The following is a 19,072-nucleotide window of genomic DNA, read 5'->3' on the forward strand; positions in this document are numbered from 1 at the left end:
GTGCAAGAGATGAGGGTTTGATCCCTGGTCCAGAAGATCCCCTGGAGGAGGAAATGGCAACCCACTCCATAATTCTTGCCTGGGGAATCCCATGGACGGAGGAGCCTGGTGGGAGTCCATGGAGTCGAAAAGAGTCAGACACAATTGAGGAACTCAGCACTGCACAGGGGCACAATGACTGCAACGCACTCGGGACAGGAAAGAGTTGGCAGACATAAAGGTGTTTGGTGGCCATGAAGCCCTGGACCATTTTGAACAGAGTGGGGACAAGGGCCACCATGTTTATTAACAGGGTCCTGGTGCCTCTCATGGTGAGAAGAGGCTGAGGGCAGCCAGGGCAGAAATGGGGAGACTGGCATCCAGGCAAGAGACAAGGGCAGCTTAGACCACTCAGGGGCAGTGGAGGTGGGGAGAAGGGAGCAGCTTCTGAACATGTCTTAAAGGTGGAGCCACCCGGCCTCGTTGATGGATTGGGCATGGCCGCCCTGGACCACCTCAGATCCTCAGAAACCCCACAAGGAGTCACTTTTCCTCCCGTAGATGGCATCCAGCTCAAGCAGAGTCTGACAGTCTCCCCACCTGCTTCCACCTGCCCCGAGAACAAAGCCACACGCCAACTCTGTTTCCCAACATTTAATTAGGAAAAAAAATGACAGGGTCAAAGAAAATCTCATGCAGAAAAGAAAAGGGGGGCAAATTGGGTTTGTAGGAGCATGGACCAGGGCCGGGTTCCTCCGAGGAGGCAGAAGAACAAAGGAGTAAGGCACTGCCACCTCTGCCCCTCAGCGTGTGCACAGGGCAGGGCAGCGGAGGGTGAGTGGTCCGGGGGGCGTGCAGACCCCACAGACGGAGTTTGGCAGCAGGGCCCAGAGGAGCAGAGTCTGGTGCCCCCAGGCCCAAGTCTGGCCCTGGCAGGAGCTGATTCAAGCTCTCCAGGCCTCAGAGAACACGGCCTGGGAGGAGGCCCAGGCCCAGCCCGAGAAGTCTGGACGGGCTTCTGTGTCAGCTGCAGTGCCGTAGTCTGAGGGCACCTTTGGTGCCTTGCCCATCCCGAGTGCTGCTGGTGTCCAGGTCCTCTTCTGGAGATGGGCGGGGGCAGCCAGGGGAAGGGGCAGGGCCAGAGGTGAGGCCAAGGCTGACCCTGTCTCAAGGGGAGCCAGGAGGACTCAAGGAGAGGAGGTGAGTGAGGTTGGGACATCTGGGGCAGGGGGGGCGGGTAAGGGGGAATGCTTATTTACAGATGGAGAGGTGAGTGGAGATAAATTAAATAAATAGGTGGTTGGGGCATAAATAGCAAGGGGTGATCACCAGACTGGGCAGGAGGGCAGGGGGAGGGTGGGGGTATTGCTGCTGCTGTGGTGGGGGGCTTGGTCCGGTCACCCCCTCCCCATGCAGGGCCCAAAGCAAGGCACTAATGAAGGGCCCCGGGCTGTGCTGGGGGTGTCTTGGCCCGGTGCCACCTGATCTGGGGCTCAGCCTGGGACCCAGGCCCGAGACGCCCCCTGGACGGGAGACTGCCTCAGGACTGAGATGCGCCCTTCTCTCCGGGTCGGCCGCCCTTAGCTGTTGCTGGACACGAGGCCAATGATCTGCTCCAGCTTCTGGCGCAGCTTGTGTTTCCGACAAGAGGCATCTCGGTCCAGGGCGCTGAGAACCTGTGAAACAGGCCCCGAGCTGGGCTCTCAGGGGCAGCAGGCCGTTCCTCCCAGCCAAGCCCCCTGCTCCTCGGGGCAAGCTTTCCCCTCCCTCAGGCCTCAGGGTGTCCTTCCCTGCTGGCCAGGACCCTGGGCACGTGGCCTTCGAACAGCCCCTCTTTGACCCCAAATCCTCCTCCAACCGCACAACTCTCGTCCCTCCTCTCCACGGCCAGCATGCAGCCCTGTCCAGGGGTGATGTGGACTCAAGGCTTCCCTTTCCCGTCCCCTGCAGACCCCCAATCCCACCCTAGACCTCTCCCATCCAAAGCAGCAGGCCTTCTCGGGCCTCATCTCCATTGACCATGGGCAGCACCCGATAGCCCATTACTCCTCCTAACAACTGGCGGGGGGTCCTCACGCATGTGATCCAGGCCCGTGTGTCACTTGGGGGGGAGTGTCCCTCCCGACCCTCCTCAGACTCCACAGCCAGCTCCCCTTCTGCTCTGCCGTGTCAGAGTGTCCCAGGACCCCAGGGCTCAGTGCCTGGGCCATGGTCCATCTAGCTGCCCGGGGAACCCCTCGGTAAGCTCCTCCAGGCTCAGGGCTCTCAGGCCCGTGTCCAGCTGAGGTTCACCGGTTCTCATCTCCAACCAGGAGCCCAGTCCTGAAGCCCACCCTCTGGCTTCCCTGTCTACTAAGGTTCCAGGCACAAATCAGGCAGGTGGCCTGACCCTGCCCACCTCTGGCCCCCACTGTGTTCCTGGCCCTTTAATTTCTCCCAACCAGAACTTGGTGCTTCAGCCAGTAGCTTCTCTCCTGGGGCCCTCACCTCCCCACATCTACAGAGAGTGTCACGTTTGCCATCCTGAGGGCTTGTTTGTGGGAGGAATTGTGAGTAATCCAAGAGCTGGTACCCCTGACTCCCATCATGCCCCTGCTTTTGCCACTGGTTGCACTCTCAAACTCGAGGGGCCTGCGGGGGTGGCACGCACCTCCTGACGGTACTTGGTGACGTAGAAATAGAGCTCACTGAGTGCACTCAGGACATTGAAGTCACTTGCATGGAGACGGGACTGCTCCACCAGATACGCATCCATGTCCTGGTCACTGATGGATGCCATCTTGGCTATATCCCGGTAGTACCTAATGGGATCCCGAAGAAGTCATGCTGGCATCTGCTGCAAAAGTCAAAGCCCTTGTCCTGGCTGCCAGGCCAGCCTCTGGGACTCCTTCCTGAAGCTGGCCCTTCATTAATATGAGCCAGCCTGGGCAGGGCCAGCTTCTACCCTCTCACCCAGTAGCTATGTCCTGTGGGTGTCCAGGCCCCCCACCCACACACACTGGGGCCCACCTCTCCACCCAGCTCTTGTAGTTGGGGATGTCCTTGGCATAGAGCAACTTGTTGGAGGGCGAGTCCTTGCCCAGGCGGTGCTCCGACGTGGAGCAGGAGTCCATGAAGGTCTGGGCCACCACCGACAAGCAGGCGTCCGTGATGCTGCTCTTGTGGATGTCGAACACGAACTGCGGGTTCTTGATCACGTTCACCCAGAAGCGCAGGGGCAGGCTAGACAGAGGGACAAAGGCCCACAGCTCCCCAGTTTCCCCATGCCACACCCTCCTGTCTGCTCACCTCCACAGGCCCACAGGCGGCAAGATGACACACTGAGAGCGGCCTTTAATTTTCGGCCTGACTTCAAGCAGTGAGAAGTAAGAGGAAATGGCATTCTGGCCTTGGTGATCTCAATGTTCCCCACACACACACACATTCACCCCCTGGACCAGGCTTCCAGCATCTCTGCACTGTGCCAGTGGTATCACCAGGTGAGCAGCCAGGCCCAGTCAGTCAAGGGCACCTCTGAGTTCGGGCAGCACTATCTGCATCCCAGCCGCCCAAACCCCTGGCAGAGTGACAGACCCTTGCTCTCCCTACTTGGTGGCACCATCGATGCCAGGCCACTATCCTCCCCTGCTGGGATGAGCAGTCCAGCCCCCAGCCCCCACTGTCACCCTGACCAAGGTCCCCAAGTACCAGCCAAGCCTCCTCTTCCCACCCAGCCCTGGCCTGGAGGGCCAGCACACAGTGGTACCAGTTGCTCTTCCAGGTGTGGCGCACATCGGGATCGCTGATCTGCCGCTGGTCGGCCTGCTCGTCCAGGAAGTCAAACATGTACTTAATGGCCAGTGGCAGGGCTGAGCCCCGGTGTGCTGTGCTGAACACGGTTTCAAAGAGGTCATCCACGAACTTCTGCAGTGTACCCTGCAGGGGCACAGCAAGGGCACCAGCTGACAGGGAGCCAGGGGGAAATGTTCCCACAGCAGGACAGATGGGGATGGAGAGGCCTGACAGCGAGTAGGACTTCTCTGCCCGGCTAACAACATCCCTCAGATAGACTTGGCCTTGACCTCAGGGTGGTAGTTCCCATAGCCAAGGCCTTAAGACAGCCCCTTGGCATTGGAACAATCCAGTGGCCCCTTCCCCAGGCAGCCGGGGCCAGCCTGAGCGCCAAGTCCAGGACAGAAGGGACCCGCACTAAGGCCAGGATGGCACAGGGCAGGCGCACCTTGGTGGCTAGCAGCCGCGTCAGGTAGATCTCTGAGACCATCTTGCTGCCACGGTCACCCTCTCGGTGGTCGGCGTGGTCATGGTTCTTCACTAAGTGCCACAGCTTGGTTCCTGTCTCCTGGTCCGGGGTGATCATGGGCGCCCGAGAGCGGAGGCTGTCAGGGCTGCTGGCCGTGCGAAGCAAGCTCTCTGGGGCAGGGGATGGTGTGCCCCCTTAGGCCAGTGGGCCAGCCATCACCATGGCTCTCACCCCCTCTATCCCAGGAGCCCCACACTTCTAGGCTCTAAAGAGCCCAGACCTCCTGAGGGCAGGGTCCAGGAAGGCTGCCTGCCCAGAGCAAGGGTTCCCCACCATGGCCGACACAGCCTGGAAGGGCACGAGGCCAGCAGACACCACCACACCGAGGATACTTACCATAGCGGCTGAGGGAACGGGTGAAGGTGAAGGAGTTGGCCATGTTATAGGCTGACACTTGTTTGGGCACCAACGCCACCAAGGAACCGTCTGTCACCTGCAGATACCAGTGACAGAAAGGGGGCAATGCAGGAGGCTGAGAAGCCAAGAGGCCAACTCTGTGGGGGTATGTGGGGCAGCTCCCACACCTCCCAGAGGAGGACCTATGTTGTGGGGGCAATGGAGGGGAGGGGCTAGCACGGGGTCGCGGCCCCACAGGAGCACTGGTCATGGGTGGCCGGCCCTCCAGCTCCTCACCTGGTAGTGGGCCAGCGAGTTGACCCTCTTCCAGTCACACTCAATCTTGGTGGTGACGTCCTCGTCCTGGAGGATGACACGGGCCATGCGGCCCTGGCGCCACTCTGTGGGCCACAGACAGCTCAGTGGGGGGGATCATGAACACCAGCCATGGTACCAGGAGGTGCGGGGCGGGGGGGCTAGGAGGAGAAGGCAGGGGCCTCACCTAGGTCCATGTCCTCAGCTTTGGGGCGCCGGGAGTAAGGGATGCCCTTGTACACAGCATCAAGCAGCTTGTCTTTGGCCTGGGTGATACTGTCACAGTTGAGCACCTTCACAGGCACCTGAGCGCTGCCCTCGCTCTCCGGGCACACACAGTGCAGGGTCTGAGAGGGTGGGGGGGCCACAGGGTGGGTCCTAGGTGAGGCTTCCCCGCAGACCTGACACCCTGTCCACCTGACCACCCCCCCGAACCCCACACACCAGCGTCTTATAGTCGATCTGCTGCCGGATCAGCTTGTCCTCGCTCAGTGAGTACCGCGCCTCGCCCGTGATGGCGTCGATGGGGCCCTTCTCCATCTGCTGCTTGATGGCACAGTACAGAAGGAAGAGCGGCTCCCCCGCGCACTCCTGGAGGCAGGGCCAGGCATACAGCTGACTGCTGGCAGGCCAGCAGCTTCCCCACCCTACCGCCCCCACCACCTGCCCTGTGAGCATGTGCACCTTCAGAAACTTATGCAGCAAAAAGGTGAACCAGTTGGTGAGCATCTTCTCAGCCACTGACTCAGTCCTGGAGAGAAAGGGGTGCTGGGGTCCTGGCCTGAAAGGGCCTCCCAAGGGGTGGGGCGTGGCCAGGACAGGGCTGGCCTGGGGGCTGGGGGGTGGAACCCAGTACCTGCGCAGAAGCAGCTTCGGGTGGTTCTTGCTCTCAAGGTTCTTCTCGATGAGGTCCGCCAGCAGCTGCTTAAGCAGACCCGTGGCATAGTCGAGGCGGCTCTGCAGGGCCACCATGGTAAGGGAAGCCACAGTGCCCCGGTCACGCATGGAGAAGCTGCTCTGGGCCTCCAGGGTGTGGATGAAGGTGAGCACGAAGGCGCGGCTATGCAGCAGCTGCCCGAAGAGACGCAGGGCCTTCTCAACATGGGGGGGGGTCTGGAGGCAACAGGGCGTCTCAGAGAGCAGAGGTGACCCTGCAGATGACAGGGCAAGGGCAGACAATGCGGGGGGAGTATATGGGACGGGGTGGAACTCACATCCAGCTCCTTAAGCACTGGGTGGGCCTCGATCCCCGGGAAGAGCACCCGCACAGCATAGGTCCGGTAGTCCAGGAAAGGGATCTGCACGCCATCCATGTGGTTCGTCAACTCATTGATGTCTGTCTGCAGCTCAGCAAAGGCTGGGGAGGGCCGGTGGGGCAGAGTGAGCAGGGCAGGAGTGGGGAGCCCCTGCGGCCTGCCCCGCACCCCACCTACACACAGGCACCTTCCTTGCACTCCAGGGCCACCCGGGACTCCAAGTTGTCCATCTGGAGCTGGAGCCGCTTGAGTGTGCGGTCGGCATCCTGAGTCTTACGTTTGTAGGCAACCAGTACAGCAGTGATGGCCAGCAGCAGGAGGCTGCCCCCTACTGCCAGCCCTACCATGGCCGGCAGCGTCAGCGCTCGCTCGGCTGTGATGTGCAGGGTTCCCAGCCAGAACTCCAGACCGCCCACCAACACCTGCAGGGACGGGCGCATGGTGAGGTGAGCCCCACGCCTGCCCCAGGCTGCCCTGGTGGCCTCCCTGCCCTGTACCCACCATGACGGGCTGCCGGCCCGTCTGGCTAGGGGAGTCGCAGAGGAGTTGTGTGTCGGAGACTGTCAGCGCGCATGGCTGGCCCCCTATCAGCACCGTGTAGTTGAGGCGGGAGTTGCCAGCTGCTGCGGGGATCAGATTCTTGCCCTGCACATGGACACCCCAGTCAGCCAGGGCTCCCCCCTACCCTGTCCCTCCTGCCCTTCGCTCCTGCCCCAGCAGCACCTTTAGCACTACGTGGGAGCCTGGTTTGATGTCCAGGACCCCAGAGGGACCAAGAGGCTCAAAGCTGGGGTCGGGGTAGTAGGTGAAGGAGGACCGGTTGAGGGAGCGGGCGGTCTGCACGTGGTCCAGCAGGAAACCAAACTCATCCGGGTGCTCGCCCTGGGCCTGTGGCTGGGGCTGCCCCAGGAAGATGCCAGGGGCTTTACACAGCATGGCAGTGTCATTGATCACGTGGCATGTCTGTGGGGACAAAGGCAAGCAGTCCAGCACTTGAGGCCACAGCAGGCAGGGTGGCAGGGTGGGATGGGGGTGGGGGCGCAGCTGGCACTCACGTTGGTGGTCTCGATGCCTCGGTACTTGGCCCGGACCCGGGGCTCCTGGACCGTCAGCAAGTGGGTCCCACTCACAGTGATGGCAGTGCTTCCACTAGGGACAGGAGTGAGGGACTTCAGGGCTCCTCCCAACTGCCCCGAATGTGGCCCTCTCTCTACTTTCCCCATTGGAAGTGGAAGTGAAGTGAAAGTCACTCAGTCGTGTCCGACTCTTTGTGACCCAACAGACTATATAGTCCATGGAATTCTCCAGGCCAGAATACTGGAGTGGGCAACCTTTCCCTTCTCCAGGGGACCTTCCCAACCCAGTGGCCCTGGAGCCTCCCTAACCCTGGGTCACCTAGTGGGTGCCAACTGCCATGTGGTCATGGAGGAACCAGGCTCCCCTCTGCTGAGGAGGGCTCAGGCTCAGAGAGGGTGGAATTTTATGACTGGTGCTCAGAGACCTGGTCCCCAGCCTCCCCTCTTACTTGATGATGCTCCACGTGGGCTCGAGGCGCGTGACGGTGGGGTCCTGAGTGTAAGTGTAGACAACACCAGGACTGGAAATATTGGCACGGTCAATGGCCAGTGTAATGGGGGCCTGGCTCGGGCCCAGGGTGGAGACAGGCGAGATGCACACGATGACTTCAGCATCCCTCCTGCATCAGCAAGTGGGGACTTGGAGAGGGTGGCCCAGGGCTGCCTGCCATCTGCCGGCCTGAGGCCCCAGCTCCCAAACAACCCACCTGATGAACTGGCACTCGCCATCTCTCACGGTCACCATGACCCTGCTGCCGGCATCCAGAGCCCTTCCAGAGATGGTGAGCCGTGTGCCCCCGGAGGCCGGGCCCCGACTGGGACTCACACGGTCAAAAGTAGGCGTCTAGGAGAAGAGATCCTAAGGGGCAGGGCAAGGCAGTGGGGGGCCAGGCTGCACACTACCCCCAGGAAGCGATGGGAGAGGAAACGGGTATGCACCCCACCCACCACAAAGGTGTAGAACTGCTCAGACTGCGTGCGGAAGTCAGCCGAACAGTCGCCGACACAGAGCTCCACGGGCCCCGGTGGAGGGCTGGGTACCAGTGACTCTTCCATCTCACAGACGATCCTGGGGGTGGGGTCAGGGAAGGTCAGGCCCCAGAGGCCAGCCCCCAGTGGGGGATGAGGCCTGGTGTCCACCAGCTGGGCTGCACTCACCTCTCAGCACTGATGTACTCGGCAGGGATGGAGTTGCAGCGCACGCCAGCCACCCGCAGGCCCACCTCTCGGGAGGTGAGGCCCAGGTTCTCACCCACGATGGTGATCCAGGTGCCCCCTTCCTTGGGCCCCATGACTGGGTGGATCTGTGGAGCAGGATGGGAGGCGGGAGGGTAAGCTGAGTTGGCGGGTGCCCAGAGGGCAGTGGGTGGAGGGGAGACCGACCTGGGCAATGCGAGGGTGGCTGCAGCGAGCGCCCTTCTGGTTCGGGTGCATCCAGTTGGTCTTGGGGGCTGGGCAGTGGGCCCGCAGCTGGCACCTGTGCTCCGAGATGCACCAGCCACAGTTGAAGCGGGGGTCAGCCTTGAGGCAGAGGCCACAGCTGGGCCGCTGCGCCCAGCACTTGTACAAGAGGGCTGTGGGCACAGAGGGCATCGCTGGGGAGCAGTTACCGGCCCTGATGAAGGGTCCCCCTGCGGGACCCCGGCCCCAGCTTGTGCCTATGCTGCCCCAGGAAGTGAGGTCCTCAGCCCATCCCGCTGCTCACCTCGGAAGGTAACAGGCTTGTCGATGGGGAAATCGCCATCCCAGACCACAGAGAAGTCCAGCTCAGTGTCACCGTACTCATCACCTTCATAGGAATACTGGGGGAGAAGGACCTGTGTGACCCTCATGAAGGTGCGCAGGCCACCCCCCCACCCTACTCAGGAATCCCCAGGAGGAGACTCAGAAGGTCCTCTGCCAGGATGAGCTGAGGCTTCCTGAAGAGTCTGCTGGGCACAGCCTGAACCCCCGAGACAGGTGGGGTGGGCCTCACCGAGGCGTTCTGGCACTGCACGCTGCTGCTGTTGAAGCGTACAGCAGGGACCCGCTGCTGCCGGCCCTGCACGCGGACCACACACTCGTAGTTCTTCTGCCCTGACTGAGGCTGCGGCAGGTTCTTGGCCCGCAGGGTGAGGGGCTGCACAACGCCTACCGGGATCAGGAGGTCCCCGCTGGGCAGGATCGCAGGGCAGCCCTGAGGGGAAAACCCCGGCGTTGAGGAGGCTCTGAGAAAACCCCAAGATGGAGGGTGGCAAAGCCAGGGGCCAGCCTGCAGGGAGCCTGGCCCCCTCGCGTGCAGTGCCCGCCTCACCTCAGGGTTGTGCACCCTGCCCTCCTGGAAGGAGCAGTCGTGGGGCTGGCTGGTACACACGTGGCGGTACTTACACCACTGGCAGGGGTAAGGGCTGCTGACGCAGGACATGCACCTGGAGGGGAGAGGCTTCAGAAATCACAGAGGAGACCAAGCCGGAACCTTCACTGTCCCTTGCGTGGGCCACACGGGAAGCCAAAGGAAAAAGGCACCCACGTCACAGCGAGCCACAGAGACGCGGGGACCAGGGGGCAGGCGAGCTACTACTCACGACTGGAGGACGCTGCAGTTGTAGAAGACGAAGTCAGCCCCAGCAAACCTCACGCCAGTCTCCTTGGAGAGCAGCTGCAGCCGCACAGTGCGGGTGGCCCCTGCAGCGAGCCCACGGCACCCTGTGTGAGCCATGGACAGACAGCACCCCCCACCCCCCACAGCCCCGGCCACTGACCATGCCCCCGGGTGAGAGCCCGGAGCTCCTGGAGGGAAGGTGAGGGGCAGCGTAACTCCCCAGAGGGCAGCAGGACGGCCTCACTCTGGGTCACTTCCTCAAAGGCACAGCTCACGCCCGCACTGAGGTCTGGCACGTTGCTCATGGCCACGGTCAGCTGCAGGAAGCCAAGGGCTTGGAGCAGGGTCCACTGCAGCATGTGGGCACCACACCCCTGCCATGTCCCCACCATGCCCCTCACCTGCACCCCGGGTGATGTCACTGACACGTTGTTGGGCCAGACGTGCACCTGGACACACTTGCTGAGCACCTCGGCGAAGCCATACGGGGCCATGGCGCCTGGACAGGCCCCTTGGCGGCAGCACCTGTGTGGGGTCAGGCCAGGCCCATCCCACAGCTGCCCTGGGGGCCAGGAAGGGGTGACGAGGGGGCAGCCGGCCCAGCCTATGGTGCCAGGCAACCACATGCCTCGGCTTCATCTCCGAGGGCCTGAGAGATGTCACTCGGGCCAGAGGTTCTGCTCATTAGTGGGAGAAAGTTGGACAGGAGGGAGAGGGAGGCTACAAGGCCACAGCTGTTGGGGTAGGCACATGGGATAGGGTGGGCACCATGGCCCCCAGCTATGGGCAGAGCTGGGCAGGTCCTCACCTGTGCTGCAGCACGCACCAGCCACAGTGTGGGTCCCCCGAGCCCAGGCAGGCCGCGCAGCTCAGGTATTGCTCACAAGTCTCCACCGGGAGCTGGCTCACCTGGGCACAGCTGAGTTAGCACGTGCCGTGCCCTACCCCCGGCCCACCCCGCCACCTGCCCCGGGCCCACCTGCTTCTCACTCAGCAGGTAGATGTGCTGGTGGTCAGGGCTGAAGAGCAGGTCACGAAGTATGGGGCTGCCATCCACCACAGGCACCGTCTCGTACAGGTGAGCCTCCTGAGAGCTGTCAACCCGCACCTGGGCCACAAGACCAGCCACCTGATGCCACAGCAGCAGCCCACATACCCGGGCAGGCTCTTCGGCAGCCAGGGGCCCAGCCTTGTCCCATCATAGACAGACGGGGAAGGATGACACCAAGGCTGCCCCCTAGAGGCTCTTGGGGGTGTCACAGCCAGTCCAAAAAGGCTCACAGGGGACAGAGATGACCACACTTATGGCAGAAAGCAAAGAACTAAAGAACCTCTTGATGAAAGTGAAAGAGGAGAGTGAAAAGGCTGGCTTAGACCTCAATATTCAAAAAACGAATATCATGGCACCTGGTCCCATCGCTTCATGGCAAATAGATGGGGAAACAATGGAAACAGTGACAGACTTTATTTTCTCAGGCTCTAAAATCACTGCAGATGGTGACTGCAGCCATGAAATTAAAAGATGCTTGCTCCTTGGAAGAAAAGTTATGGCCAAACTAGACAGCATATTAAAAAGCAGAGAGGTTACTTTGCCAACAAAGGTCCGACTAGTCAAAGCTATGGTTTTCCCAGTAGTCATGTATGGATGTGAGAGTTGGACCATAAGGAAAGCTGAGAGCCAAAGAATTAATGCTTTCGAGATATGGTGTTGGAGAAGACTCTTGAGAGTCCCTTGGATTGAAAAGAGATCAAACCAGTCCATCCTAAAGGAAATCAGTCCTGAATATTCATTAGGAGGACTAATACTGAAGCTGAAACTCCAATCCTTTGGCCACCTGATGCGAAGAACTGACTCACTGGAAAAAACCCTGATGCTGGGAAAGATTGAAGGTGGGAGGAGAAGGTGACAACAGAGAATGAGATGGTTGGATGGCATCACCAACTCAATGAACATGAGTTTGAGTAAACTCTAGGAGTTGGTGATGGACAGGGAGGCCTGGCATGCTACAGTCCATGGGGTCGCAAAGAATCGGACATGATTGAGTGACTGAACTGTAACTGTAGAGTTTGGGCACGGGGAAAAGATGAGATTTATAGGGGAAGGGGTTTTTGGGATGATGGCAATACCCTGGAATGAAGTAGTGTTCATGCCAGTGTAACTCTGCAAATGTACCAAAATCACAGAGATGCTTTATATGAGGGTAGAAGTGTGACACAGGAGTTATACCCCAATAAAGCTGTGAGAAATGTAACAAAAAGGACCTGGAGAGGAGTAGACTAGGCCCCCAAGAGTTCCCTGGACACTCCAGACCTCCCTAGGAACGGCCCACATCTCCCAGGTGAGCATGAGGAGAAGCTGGTAGTTGGTCTGGCTCCTTGTCCCTTTAGAAAACCTCAGAGCTCCCGGCCCCAAAACAGAAGCAACCCCTGGGCCTATCAGGGGACAAGATGGCAAAGGCAGTCAGGTTCACATTTGTTCCTTCATTCATTCAAGGAGGCTTCCCTAGTAGCTTGGTTGGTAAAGAATCTGCCTGCAGTGCAGGAGACCCGGGTTCAATCCCTGGGTCAGGAAGATCCCTGGAGAAGGGAACAGAAACCCACTCTAGTACTCTTGTCTGGAGAATTCCATGGACAGAGGACCTAGTGGGCTACAGTCTGTGGAATTGCAGAGTTGGACCCAACTGTGCAACTAACTTTCCTTTCCTTTTTCATTCAAGGAGGACCCAGCAATGATGGCTCCTGCTCTCCTGGCAGGGAAGCCCAGAGATAAGGACAGAGGCTTGGGTCAGCCACAGGAAGCCAGTGGTTCAGGCCACAACAGGCAGTGGCACCAGTGAGCGTGGGTGGCACAGGGGCGCACAGGGCTTGCCTGCACAGTCTTATCCCCACCCCTCATTCTGCATCTCAGCCTGCCCTGATGCCCACAGACTGGTGCCCACCTTCTTGAGACTGCCACCGCGAGTGCCAATGAAGACCACAGAGTGCTGCTGGTAGGTGTAGGCGGCCACGCTGGTCATGCCATCGGTACTGTCAGCTAGCAGGGGCAGCCCCTCGATCACGTGTAGGCCGCCCAGTGGCTGGTTCAACACCAACCCACAGAAGTTTCCATTTATCTGCATGGGCTGGTGAAATAGGAGGGGTGCACACAGGTCAGCTCATGGGCACCCACTGGACGTCGGCTGCGAGATCCCACATTGTGGCAGGGAAGAGGACCCAGAACTCACTCCTTGCTAGCCAAGACCAACCAACCATTAGTCCCAGGACCCCACAGGAAATGGGGGGATGAGAAAGGAGCTGGAGGAAGGCGAGCAGGCAGGAGTGGGGAGTAGACAGCAAGGCCTGGGAGGCTGCCACTGATGCAGAATGTGAGGGGGCACCCGCAAGATAGAGCTGGAGGAGCCAGCTGGGGACAGAGGGGCAGGAAGAGGAAGGGAGTGGTCCACAAACAGAGTGTGCCCACCCAGAGGACTGGCAGGGAGGCAGGCTGGCGAGGAAAGAGAATCTGCAAAGGAAGGGAGGGGATCACAGGGGGTGGGGGATTCTGGGCTAAGCTGTCACTCCCGAGATGGTCCAGAGGAGCATCTCTCAGGTGAGCGGGCCTGTCGAGCCTGGGACAGGCCAGCAGCCTACTGGCTGCTAGGCGACCACCAGGGCTGGCCCCGCAGACCCGGGAAGGGGCAGAGGGCCTTGCAGAGGGGTGGGGGGGTGGGCAGGGGCTCACAGTGTTGATGCAGGGCAGCTCCTTGTTTAGCAGCCAGGGCAGCGCCAGCGTGCCCTCCCCACGGTAGCAGGACTGGATGCGACGCCGGATGTGTGCATTGATGTTGCTGAGGGTAAAGAGGCAGAGGATGGTCTGCCGCGGTGGGCTGGCCCGGTTCTTCTGGCCCTGAGAGAAGACGGTGAAGAGTACGTCCTCGTCAGCCGGCACGCCCAGGGCCTGGGCCAGCAGCAGGCCGGGTTTGGCCAGGTGGGCGCTCTGCACCAGGCGGTACTCCACGCCGCGCCATGAGCAGCCGATGGGGAACTCCACGTATGAGTAGAACTCGGAGTCTCCTGAGCACATGCGCACAATCTTGGACGTGAAGAACTTCTCGCCCGCTGTGTCCAGCAGTGTCTGCTGGGTGTCCAGCTGCAGCGTCAGGAAGTACACAAAGGAGGCACTCACAAAGCCATAGATGTAGTAGATGTCAAAGGCTGGGTACAGGGACAGCGTGTCCGAGGGGATCTTGATCTGCGAGGAGACGAACTCGTCCTGGTACACCTACAGAACAGGCGGGGGAGAGAGCCTGAGATGAGGCCAGGGTCCACCCGTGGCCTCCCCATCCATGGCCCCTGCCACTCGCCCTGGCCTCAACCCCACAACAGGGTCCCTAAGGGGCTTCTGTCACAACCCCCCACCCATGCATGCACAGGACCCCATGCCAGAAAGACTCCAGAGGGCAAGCCATGACCCGGCCCGCCGTGCCATCCTCAGCAGCTTGTCCCATCTGGGACCAACCGGTCTCTTCCGGGGGCAGAGGCAGGATGCAGTGGAGGCAGGAGGGCACAGGGCCTGGCTCTCCAGAGGGGGGCAAAGGGAGGGGAGGGCAGGGGACGCCTGACGGCCAAGGGTGGGGCTCACCCACCAGACTGAACATATCCACACCGTCCTCGTCCCGGATGAGCTTTCGGGAGCTCAGGGTGGGGAAGTACTCGGACTTGCCATCCACAGCCGTGCCTATGAACAGCTTGCTGGGCCCCTGGCCCTGCTCCACGATGACGCCAGCCATTGAGTCCGGCTCCTGGGCCCCTGACAGGTAGTGCTCCTTGCGGTGGTGGGGCTCACCCAGCTTGAAGAGGTCGTCCAGCCGCAAGAACTGGCAGATACCCTGCCAGATGCTGCCACAGGCCACCAAACGGCGGGCCGCATAGTCTATGAGCAGCAGCTTGTTCACGTTGTCCACGGGAGCCAGGGGGTGGGCACACACACGCATGCTGGGGGGGGGATAGCAGCGGGCATTGTCTTCGACAGGCCCCGTGATATGGACCCGCAGCTCGGTCAGGTTGGGTGCCAGCTTGAAGATGTGGTTCACGGCGCCCACAAACACCTCCCCGGTCACCCGGTGCACAGCCAGGTGGGTGAGCGAGGTGTCCGTCACTGAAAAAGCAGGGAAGGGCCTGCGGCTGCCCAGGGCCCGCCCGGCAGCCAGGAGGAACAGCAGGATGAAGATGGTGGGCATGGCTGGTGGCTGTCCTGGGGGGTGGGCCTGGAGAGAGACAGCAGGGGCCAGTCACAGGCCCAGCCCCCGGCCTGGCCTTGGGCCTCCGGCCGGCCCAGAACCATGGCCCAGAGGGTGGAGGCCGGTCACCTGCCACCGCACCAGGGCCCCAGATGGCAGCCCCAGCTGGGAGAAAGGAGGGGCGTCCGCCAGGGTGCACAAGGGAGCCACAAGCACAGGCAGGCTTGGGGGCCATCAATCACCCCCCACCCACTGCTGGCAAGCAGCCGGGAGGCCTCGCCTCAGCTGGGCCACACCCAAGCGGGCCAAGGCGCCAGATGCTGGGAGAGGCAGGGTGGGAGGCCCTCCAGGAAGGAGAAGCCGAACAGCAGATCCCAGGCCCGAGGGTGGCCAGCCACACACAGGCGCAACCCAGCCACGGGCCACTCAAGGCCACGGAGCTGCCTCTCACCCTAGTTGGGGAGGGGGGGCAGGGAGGAGACAAGGGAGTGAGAAAAAGATGGCAAATGGGACATTGGGGTGTCAGGACATCAGAGGTCTGAGGCATCAAAGCCTGAGCCCAGACAGCACCCAGGGACACCAATCCACCCTCCGCGCCCCGGCTGCCTCCTTGCCCCAAGGGCCTCTGTCTGCCGGCTGACCGGGAGCCTGCGATCTGGGCTACAAGCTGCCACACAAAAGCCGAGTGGTGCCGGCCCCCGCAGCAATGCACAGAGACAGACAGACATCAGGCTCTGCCCAGGCACAACCGGATGGATGCCCAGGGCAGGGGTGCACGCAGCCCCCTCCAAAGCCAGACGGTAGCTGGTGAGGGGAGAGGCAGGGTTGGCAAACACAGCTGAGACTCTGGCGAGACAAACCGGGGGACCCCAGGAGCAGCACCGGGCTTGGCTGGGTCTTCACCCCAAGGCCACACCCAGCTCCAGGCAGCCAAGACAGCAGAGCCGTGGCGTGGCAGCCAACAGGGCAGGGCTCAGGGCCCCCCTGTCGGTGCCCAAGCCCCAAGAGAGACACAAGTTACCCCACCTTGGAGGGGGTGGTGAGGAACCAAACCAAGGCAGCCCAGAAGAAACGGGGTGGGGGGGATTGCATTTGCCAGAACCAGGAGCAGACCCAGCTTGGAACTGCTAAGTTTCAGCTCAAGACCGCTCGGCTCTCCCAGGCTCTTTTGTCAAGGTCCGCATCCTGGACCCTGAATGCCAGAGCTGGAGAAGAAAGGAGGGCGGAGAAGGGGGGGGGGTCGTCATGCCACCCTCACCTCCTCCGCAGCGCACGGGAATACAAGCCTAAGAAGGGGAACGGGACGGATCGGGAGGGATACCTGGAGAGGCACGCTGTGGAGCCCAAATGCCCGCTCCAAAGCACAGCCTGGAAGCGGGAGCCTCTGGTCAACCGAGCCTCTCTGAGCCAGCCCTGCGGAGCCCGAGGATGCGGGCAGACACCGGCAGAGACGGGGCTCCCGCACCCGCTCCCCAATGCCCCACACGGTTCTGCCGGCCCGGTTTGCCCTGCCCCCAACCAGGGATACCGCCCCCCCCCGCCGCCCACCCCACCAGTGGACGGAGGCGCCGGGGCTGCTTCTCCACCACAAAGGGTCCCCACGGGTAGGGGGCTGGCCGCCGAGGCGCCGAGCACGAAGGACCAGTCGGGCGGGCGCCGGAGAAGGCGGGGGCAGGGCCCGACCCCTGGAAGGCCAAGGCGACCCCCGGGGATGCCCGACCCCGGGGCAGATGAGCAGGCTGGCCTCGCACGGGCGGCGGGGGCGGGGGGTGGTGGCAGGCACCTACCTGTCCCTCCGCCGCCGCCGGCTCCGGGTGGCCGCCCGTTGGCCACGTGGACGCGCCCTCGAGCCCCACACCGCCCCGCTCGCGCGCCCCCGCCGCCGCGCGCCCGCGCCGCTGCCGCCGCCGCCCACACTTTGGGGCCAGCCCGCGGCCGCCGGGGCCTTTTAAATCCGGACCGTACCACCGCGCCGGGCAGGGGTGCCCAGGGAGGGCCGAGCGTCAGGGCTCGCAGCCGGGGGTGGCCTGCCTCTCCCCGAGCCACAAGAGAGGCCCAGTGGCGCAGCTCCAGCCCCCGGCGAGCGGCTGGGCTTCCCCCCTACCCCCCCGCAGCGATACGACCCTCCCCTCCACTCGCGAAATGGCCGCGTCCAGGGTGCGCGCCCCTCCGCCCGCCGCCTCCCGCCACCTGGGGACCCACGCGCGCCCGCGCCACACCCCCTTCGGGCCAGGGGTGCGCGCGGGCCTCGGGGTCGCGCAGACGCCTCCCGGGCGCTCGGAGGCGCGCCCAAGGCCACCTGCTGCCGGTTCGCAGCAACCTCCCCGCCCCGTCCCCGCCCACCCCGCACTCCGGTCAGGATCCTACAGGCACACACCAGCCCGGGACTCGCGGTCCTGACCCAGGACACTCTCCCGGAGAAGGTCCACTAATCCGGAGGGCCTGCGTCTGATAACACCCACGAGGACTGAGGCTGTCGGCTTTTACCACCTGGCCCCGTCCCCAGTGGCCCTGAATTGGAGATTTTCAGTCCCTTGGTTCCTTTTTCCTTTTCTTTTTATACAGCTTTATTGACCTATAATTCATCTATCATGTAAGTCCCTCATGTAAAGGGTAACATTCAATGACATTTAATATATTCACACAAAGTTGGGCAACCATTACTCCTGTTTGATTCCAAAACGTTCTCATCACCCCCAAAATAAATCTCTATGTACCCTTTAGCCAGCCATCAGTTCACCCCGTGTGAATTTTAGGATGGACTTTTCAGTTTCTGCAAAAAAAAAAAAAAAGCCAGTGGAAGTTTGATACGGATTGAATTCAATCTGTAAATCAATTCAGAGAATGTTGCCATCTTAACAAGGCTTCCAAGATGGTGCTAGTGGTAAAGAACCCACCTGCCAATGCAAGAGACCTAAGAGATGTGAGTTAGATCTCTGGGTTGGATAGACCCCTGTGGAGGAGGAAATGGCAACCCACTCCAGTGTTCTTGCCTGGAGAGTCCCATGAACAGAGGGACAAGAGGGACTGGTGGGCTACAGTCCATAGGGTCGCAAAGAGTCAGACACAACTGAAGCGACTTAGCATGCAGGCACACACCATCTTAACAAGATTTTTTCCATCCATGAATTTGGGATGTTGTGATGATGAATTCATGTGTATTAATTTCAACTTGGCTAGGCTATAGTTGGCAATTATTTAATCAAACACTCATCTAGCTGTTGCTCTGGAGAAATTTCGTAGGTGTGGTGAACATCAACAACCGGTTGACTTTATTTTTTTTTTTTCTTTTCCGGTTGACTTTAAATTACACTCCATAATGTTGGTGAATCTTGTCCACTCGATTGAAGGCCTTAAAAGCAAAAACTGAGGTTCCCATGGAAAAAAGATATTCTGCCTCCAGACTGTAATGTAGAAGTCCTGCTTGAATCTGCAGCCTGCCAACCTGCCCTGTAAATTTTGGACTTTCCACCTTGTCAGTCCTCACAATCGCATGAGCTAATTCCTTAAAATTAATTGTGTGTGTGTGTGTGTGTGTGTGTGTGTGTGTGTGTATCCTGTTCTGTTACTCCAGAGAACCCTGACTAAATAAATGTGTTTTCATTTATTCAGGTTTGCTTTATTTTCTTTCAGTGATATTGTCTAGTTTACAATGTACAAGTCTTGCATTTCTTTTTTTTTTTTTTGATGGTTTATGTGAATTTCCTTTTCTTTTTATTTTTTTATTGAAGGATAATTGCTTTACAGAATTTTGTTGTTTTTGGTCAAACCTCAACATGAATCAGCCATAGGTATACATATATCCCCTCCCTTTTGAAACTCCCATCTCCCTCCCCACCCTACCCCCTCTAGGTTGATACAGAGCCCCTGTTTGAGTTTCCTGAGCCATACAGCAAATTCCTGTTGGCTCCCTATTTTACATGGAAGTAAAATAGGTAAAATATTTTACATGGAAGTACCTATTTTATATGGAAGTCTTGCTATTTCTATTATTAATTTACTCCTAAGTA

The 19,072-nt window shown here is 60.4% G+C and overlaps 1 protein-coding gene across 1 annotated transcript; it reads right to left on the reverse strand.

Moving 5' to 3' along the window:
* Window positions 1-618: 618 nt before the first annotated feature.
* On the reverse strand, window positions 619-16,926 carry PLXNA3 (plexin A3). Its single transcript, XM_061136282.1, has 33 exons — window positions 16,850-16,926; window positions 14,469-15,089; window positions 13,565-14,104; window positions 12,783-12,965; window positions 10,823-10,951; window positions 10,652-10,752; window positions 10,245-10,368; window positions 10,004-10,160; window positions 9,827-9,926; window positions 9,556-9,670; window positions 9,238-9,438; window positions 8,968-9,064; window positions 8,646-8,836; window positions 8,421-8,566; window positions 8,211-8,331; window positions 7,970-8,106; window positions 7,712-7,882; window positions 7,242-7,335; window positions 6,910-7,149; window positions 6,688-6,831; window positions 6,374-6,608; window positions 6,145-6,287; window positions 5,787-6,043; window positions 5,615-5,681; window positions 5,375-5,521; window positions 5,118-5,277; window positions 4,913-5,016; window positions 4,616-4,712; window positions 4,199-4,389; window positions 3,725-3,894; window positions 2,989-3,201; window positions 2,630-2,780; window positions 619-1,655 (listed from the first exon to the last, which is right to left on the reverse strand). Exons 2-33 carry the CDS (start codon window positions 15,060-15,062, stop codon window positions 1,560-1,562), a joined length of 5,616 nt encoding a protein of 1,871 aa, XP_060992265.1. The 5' UTR covers window positions 15,063-15,089; window positions 16,850-16,926; the 3' UTR covers window positions 619-1,559.
* Window positions 16,927-19,072: the final 2,146 nt, after the last annotated feature.

The sequence above is a fragment of the Dama dama genome, chromosome X (genome assembly GCF_033118175.1).
Source record: "Dama dama isolate Ldn47 chromosome X, ASM3311817v1, whole genome shotgun sequence".
NCBI lineage: Eukaryota > Metazoa > Chordata > Mammalia > Artiodactyla > Cervidae > Dama > Dama dama.

Coding starts and splice junctions, on each gene's coding strand:
- PLXNA3 (XM_061136282.1), bottom strand. CDS start 15,062: ATGCCCACCATCTTCATCCTGCTGTTCCTCCTGGCTGCCGGGCGGGCC. Junction 12,966..13,564: donor AGCTGCCCTGCATCAACACT/GTGAGCCCCTGC, acceptor CTATTTCACCAG/CCCATGCAGATAAATGGAAA. Junction 2,781..2,988: donor TACAAGAGCTGGGTGGAGAG/GTGGGCCCCAGT, acceptor GGATCCCATTAG/GTACTACCGGGATATAGCCA.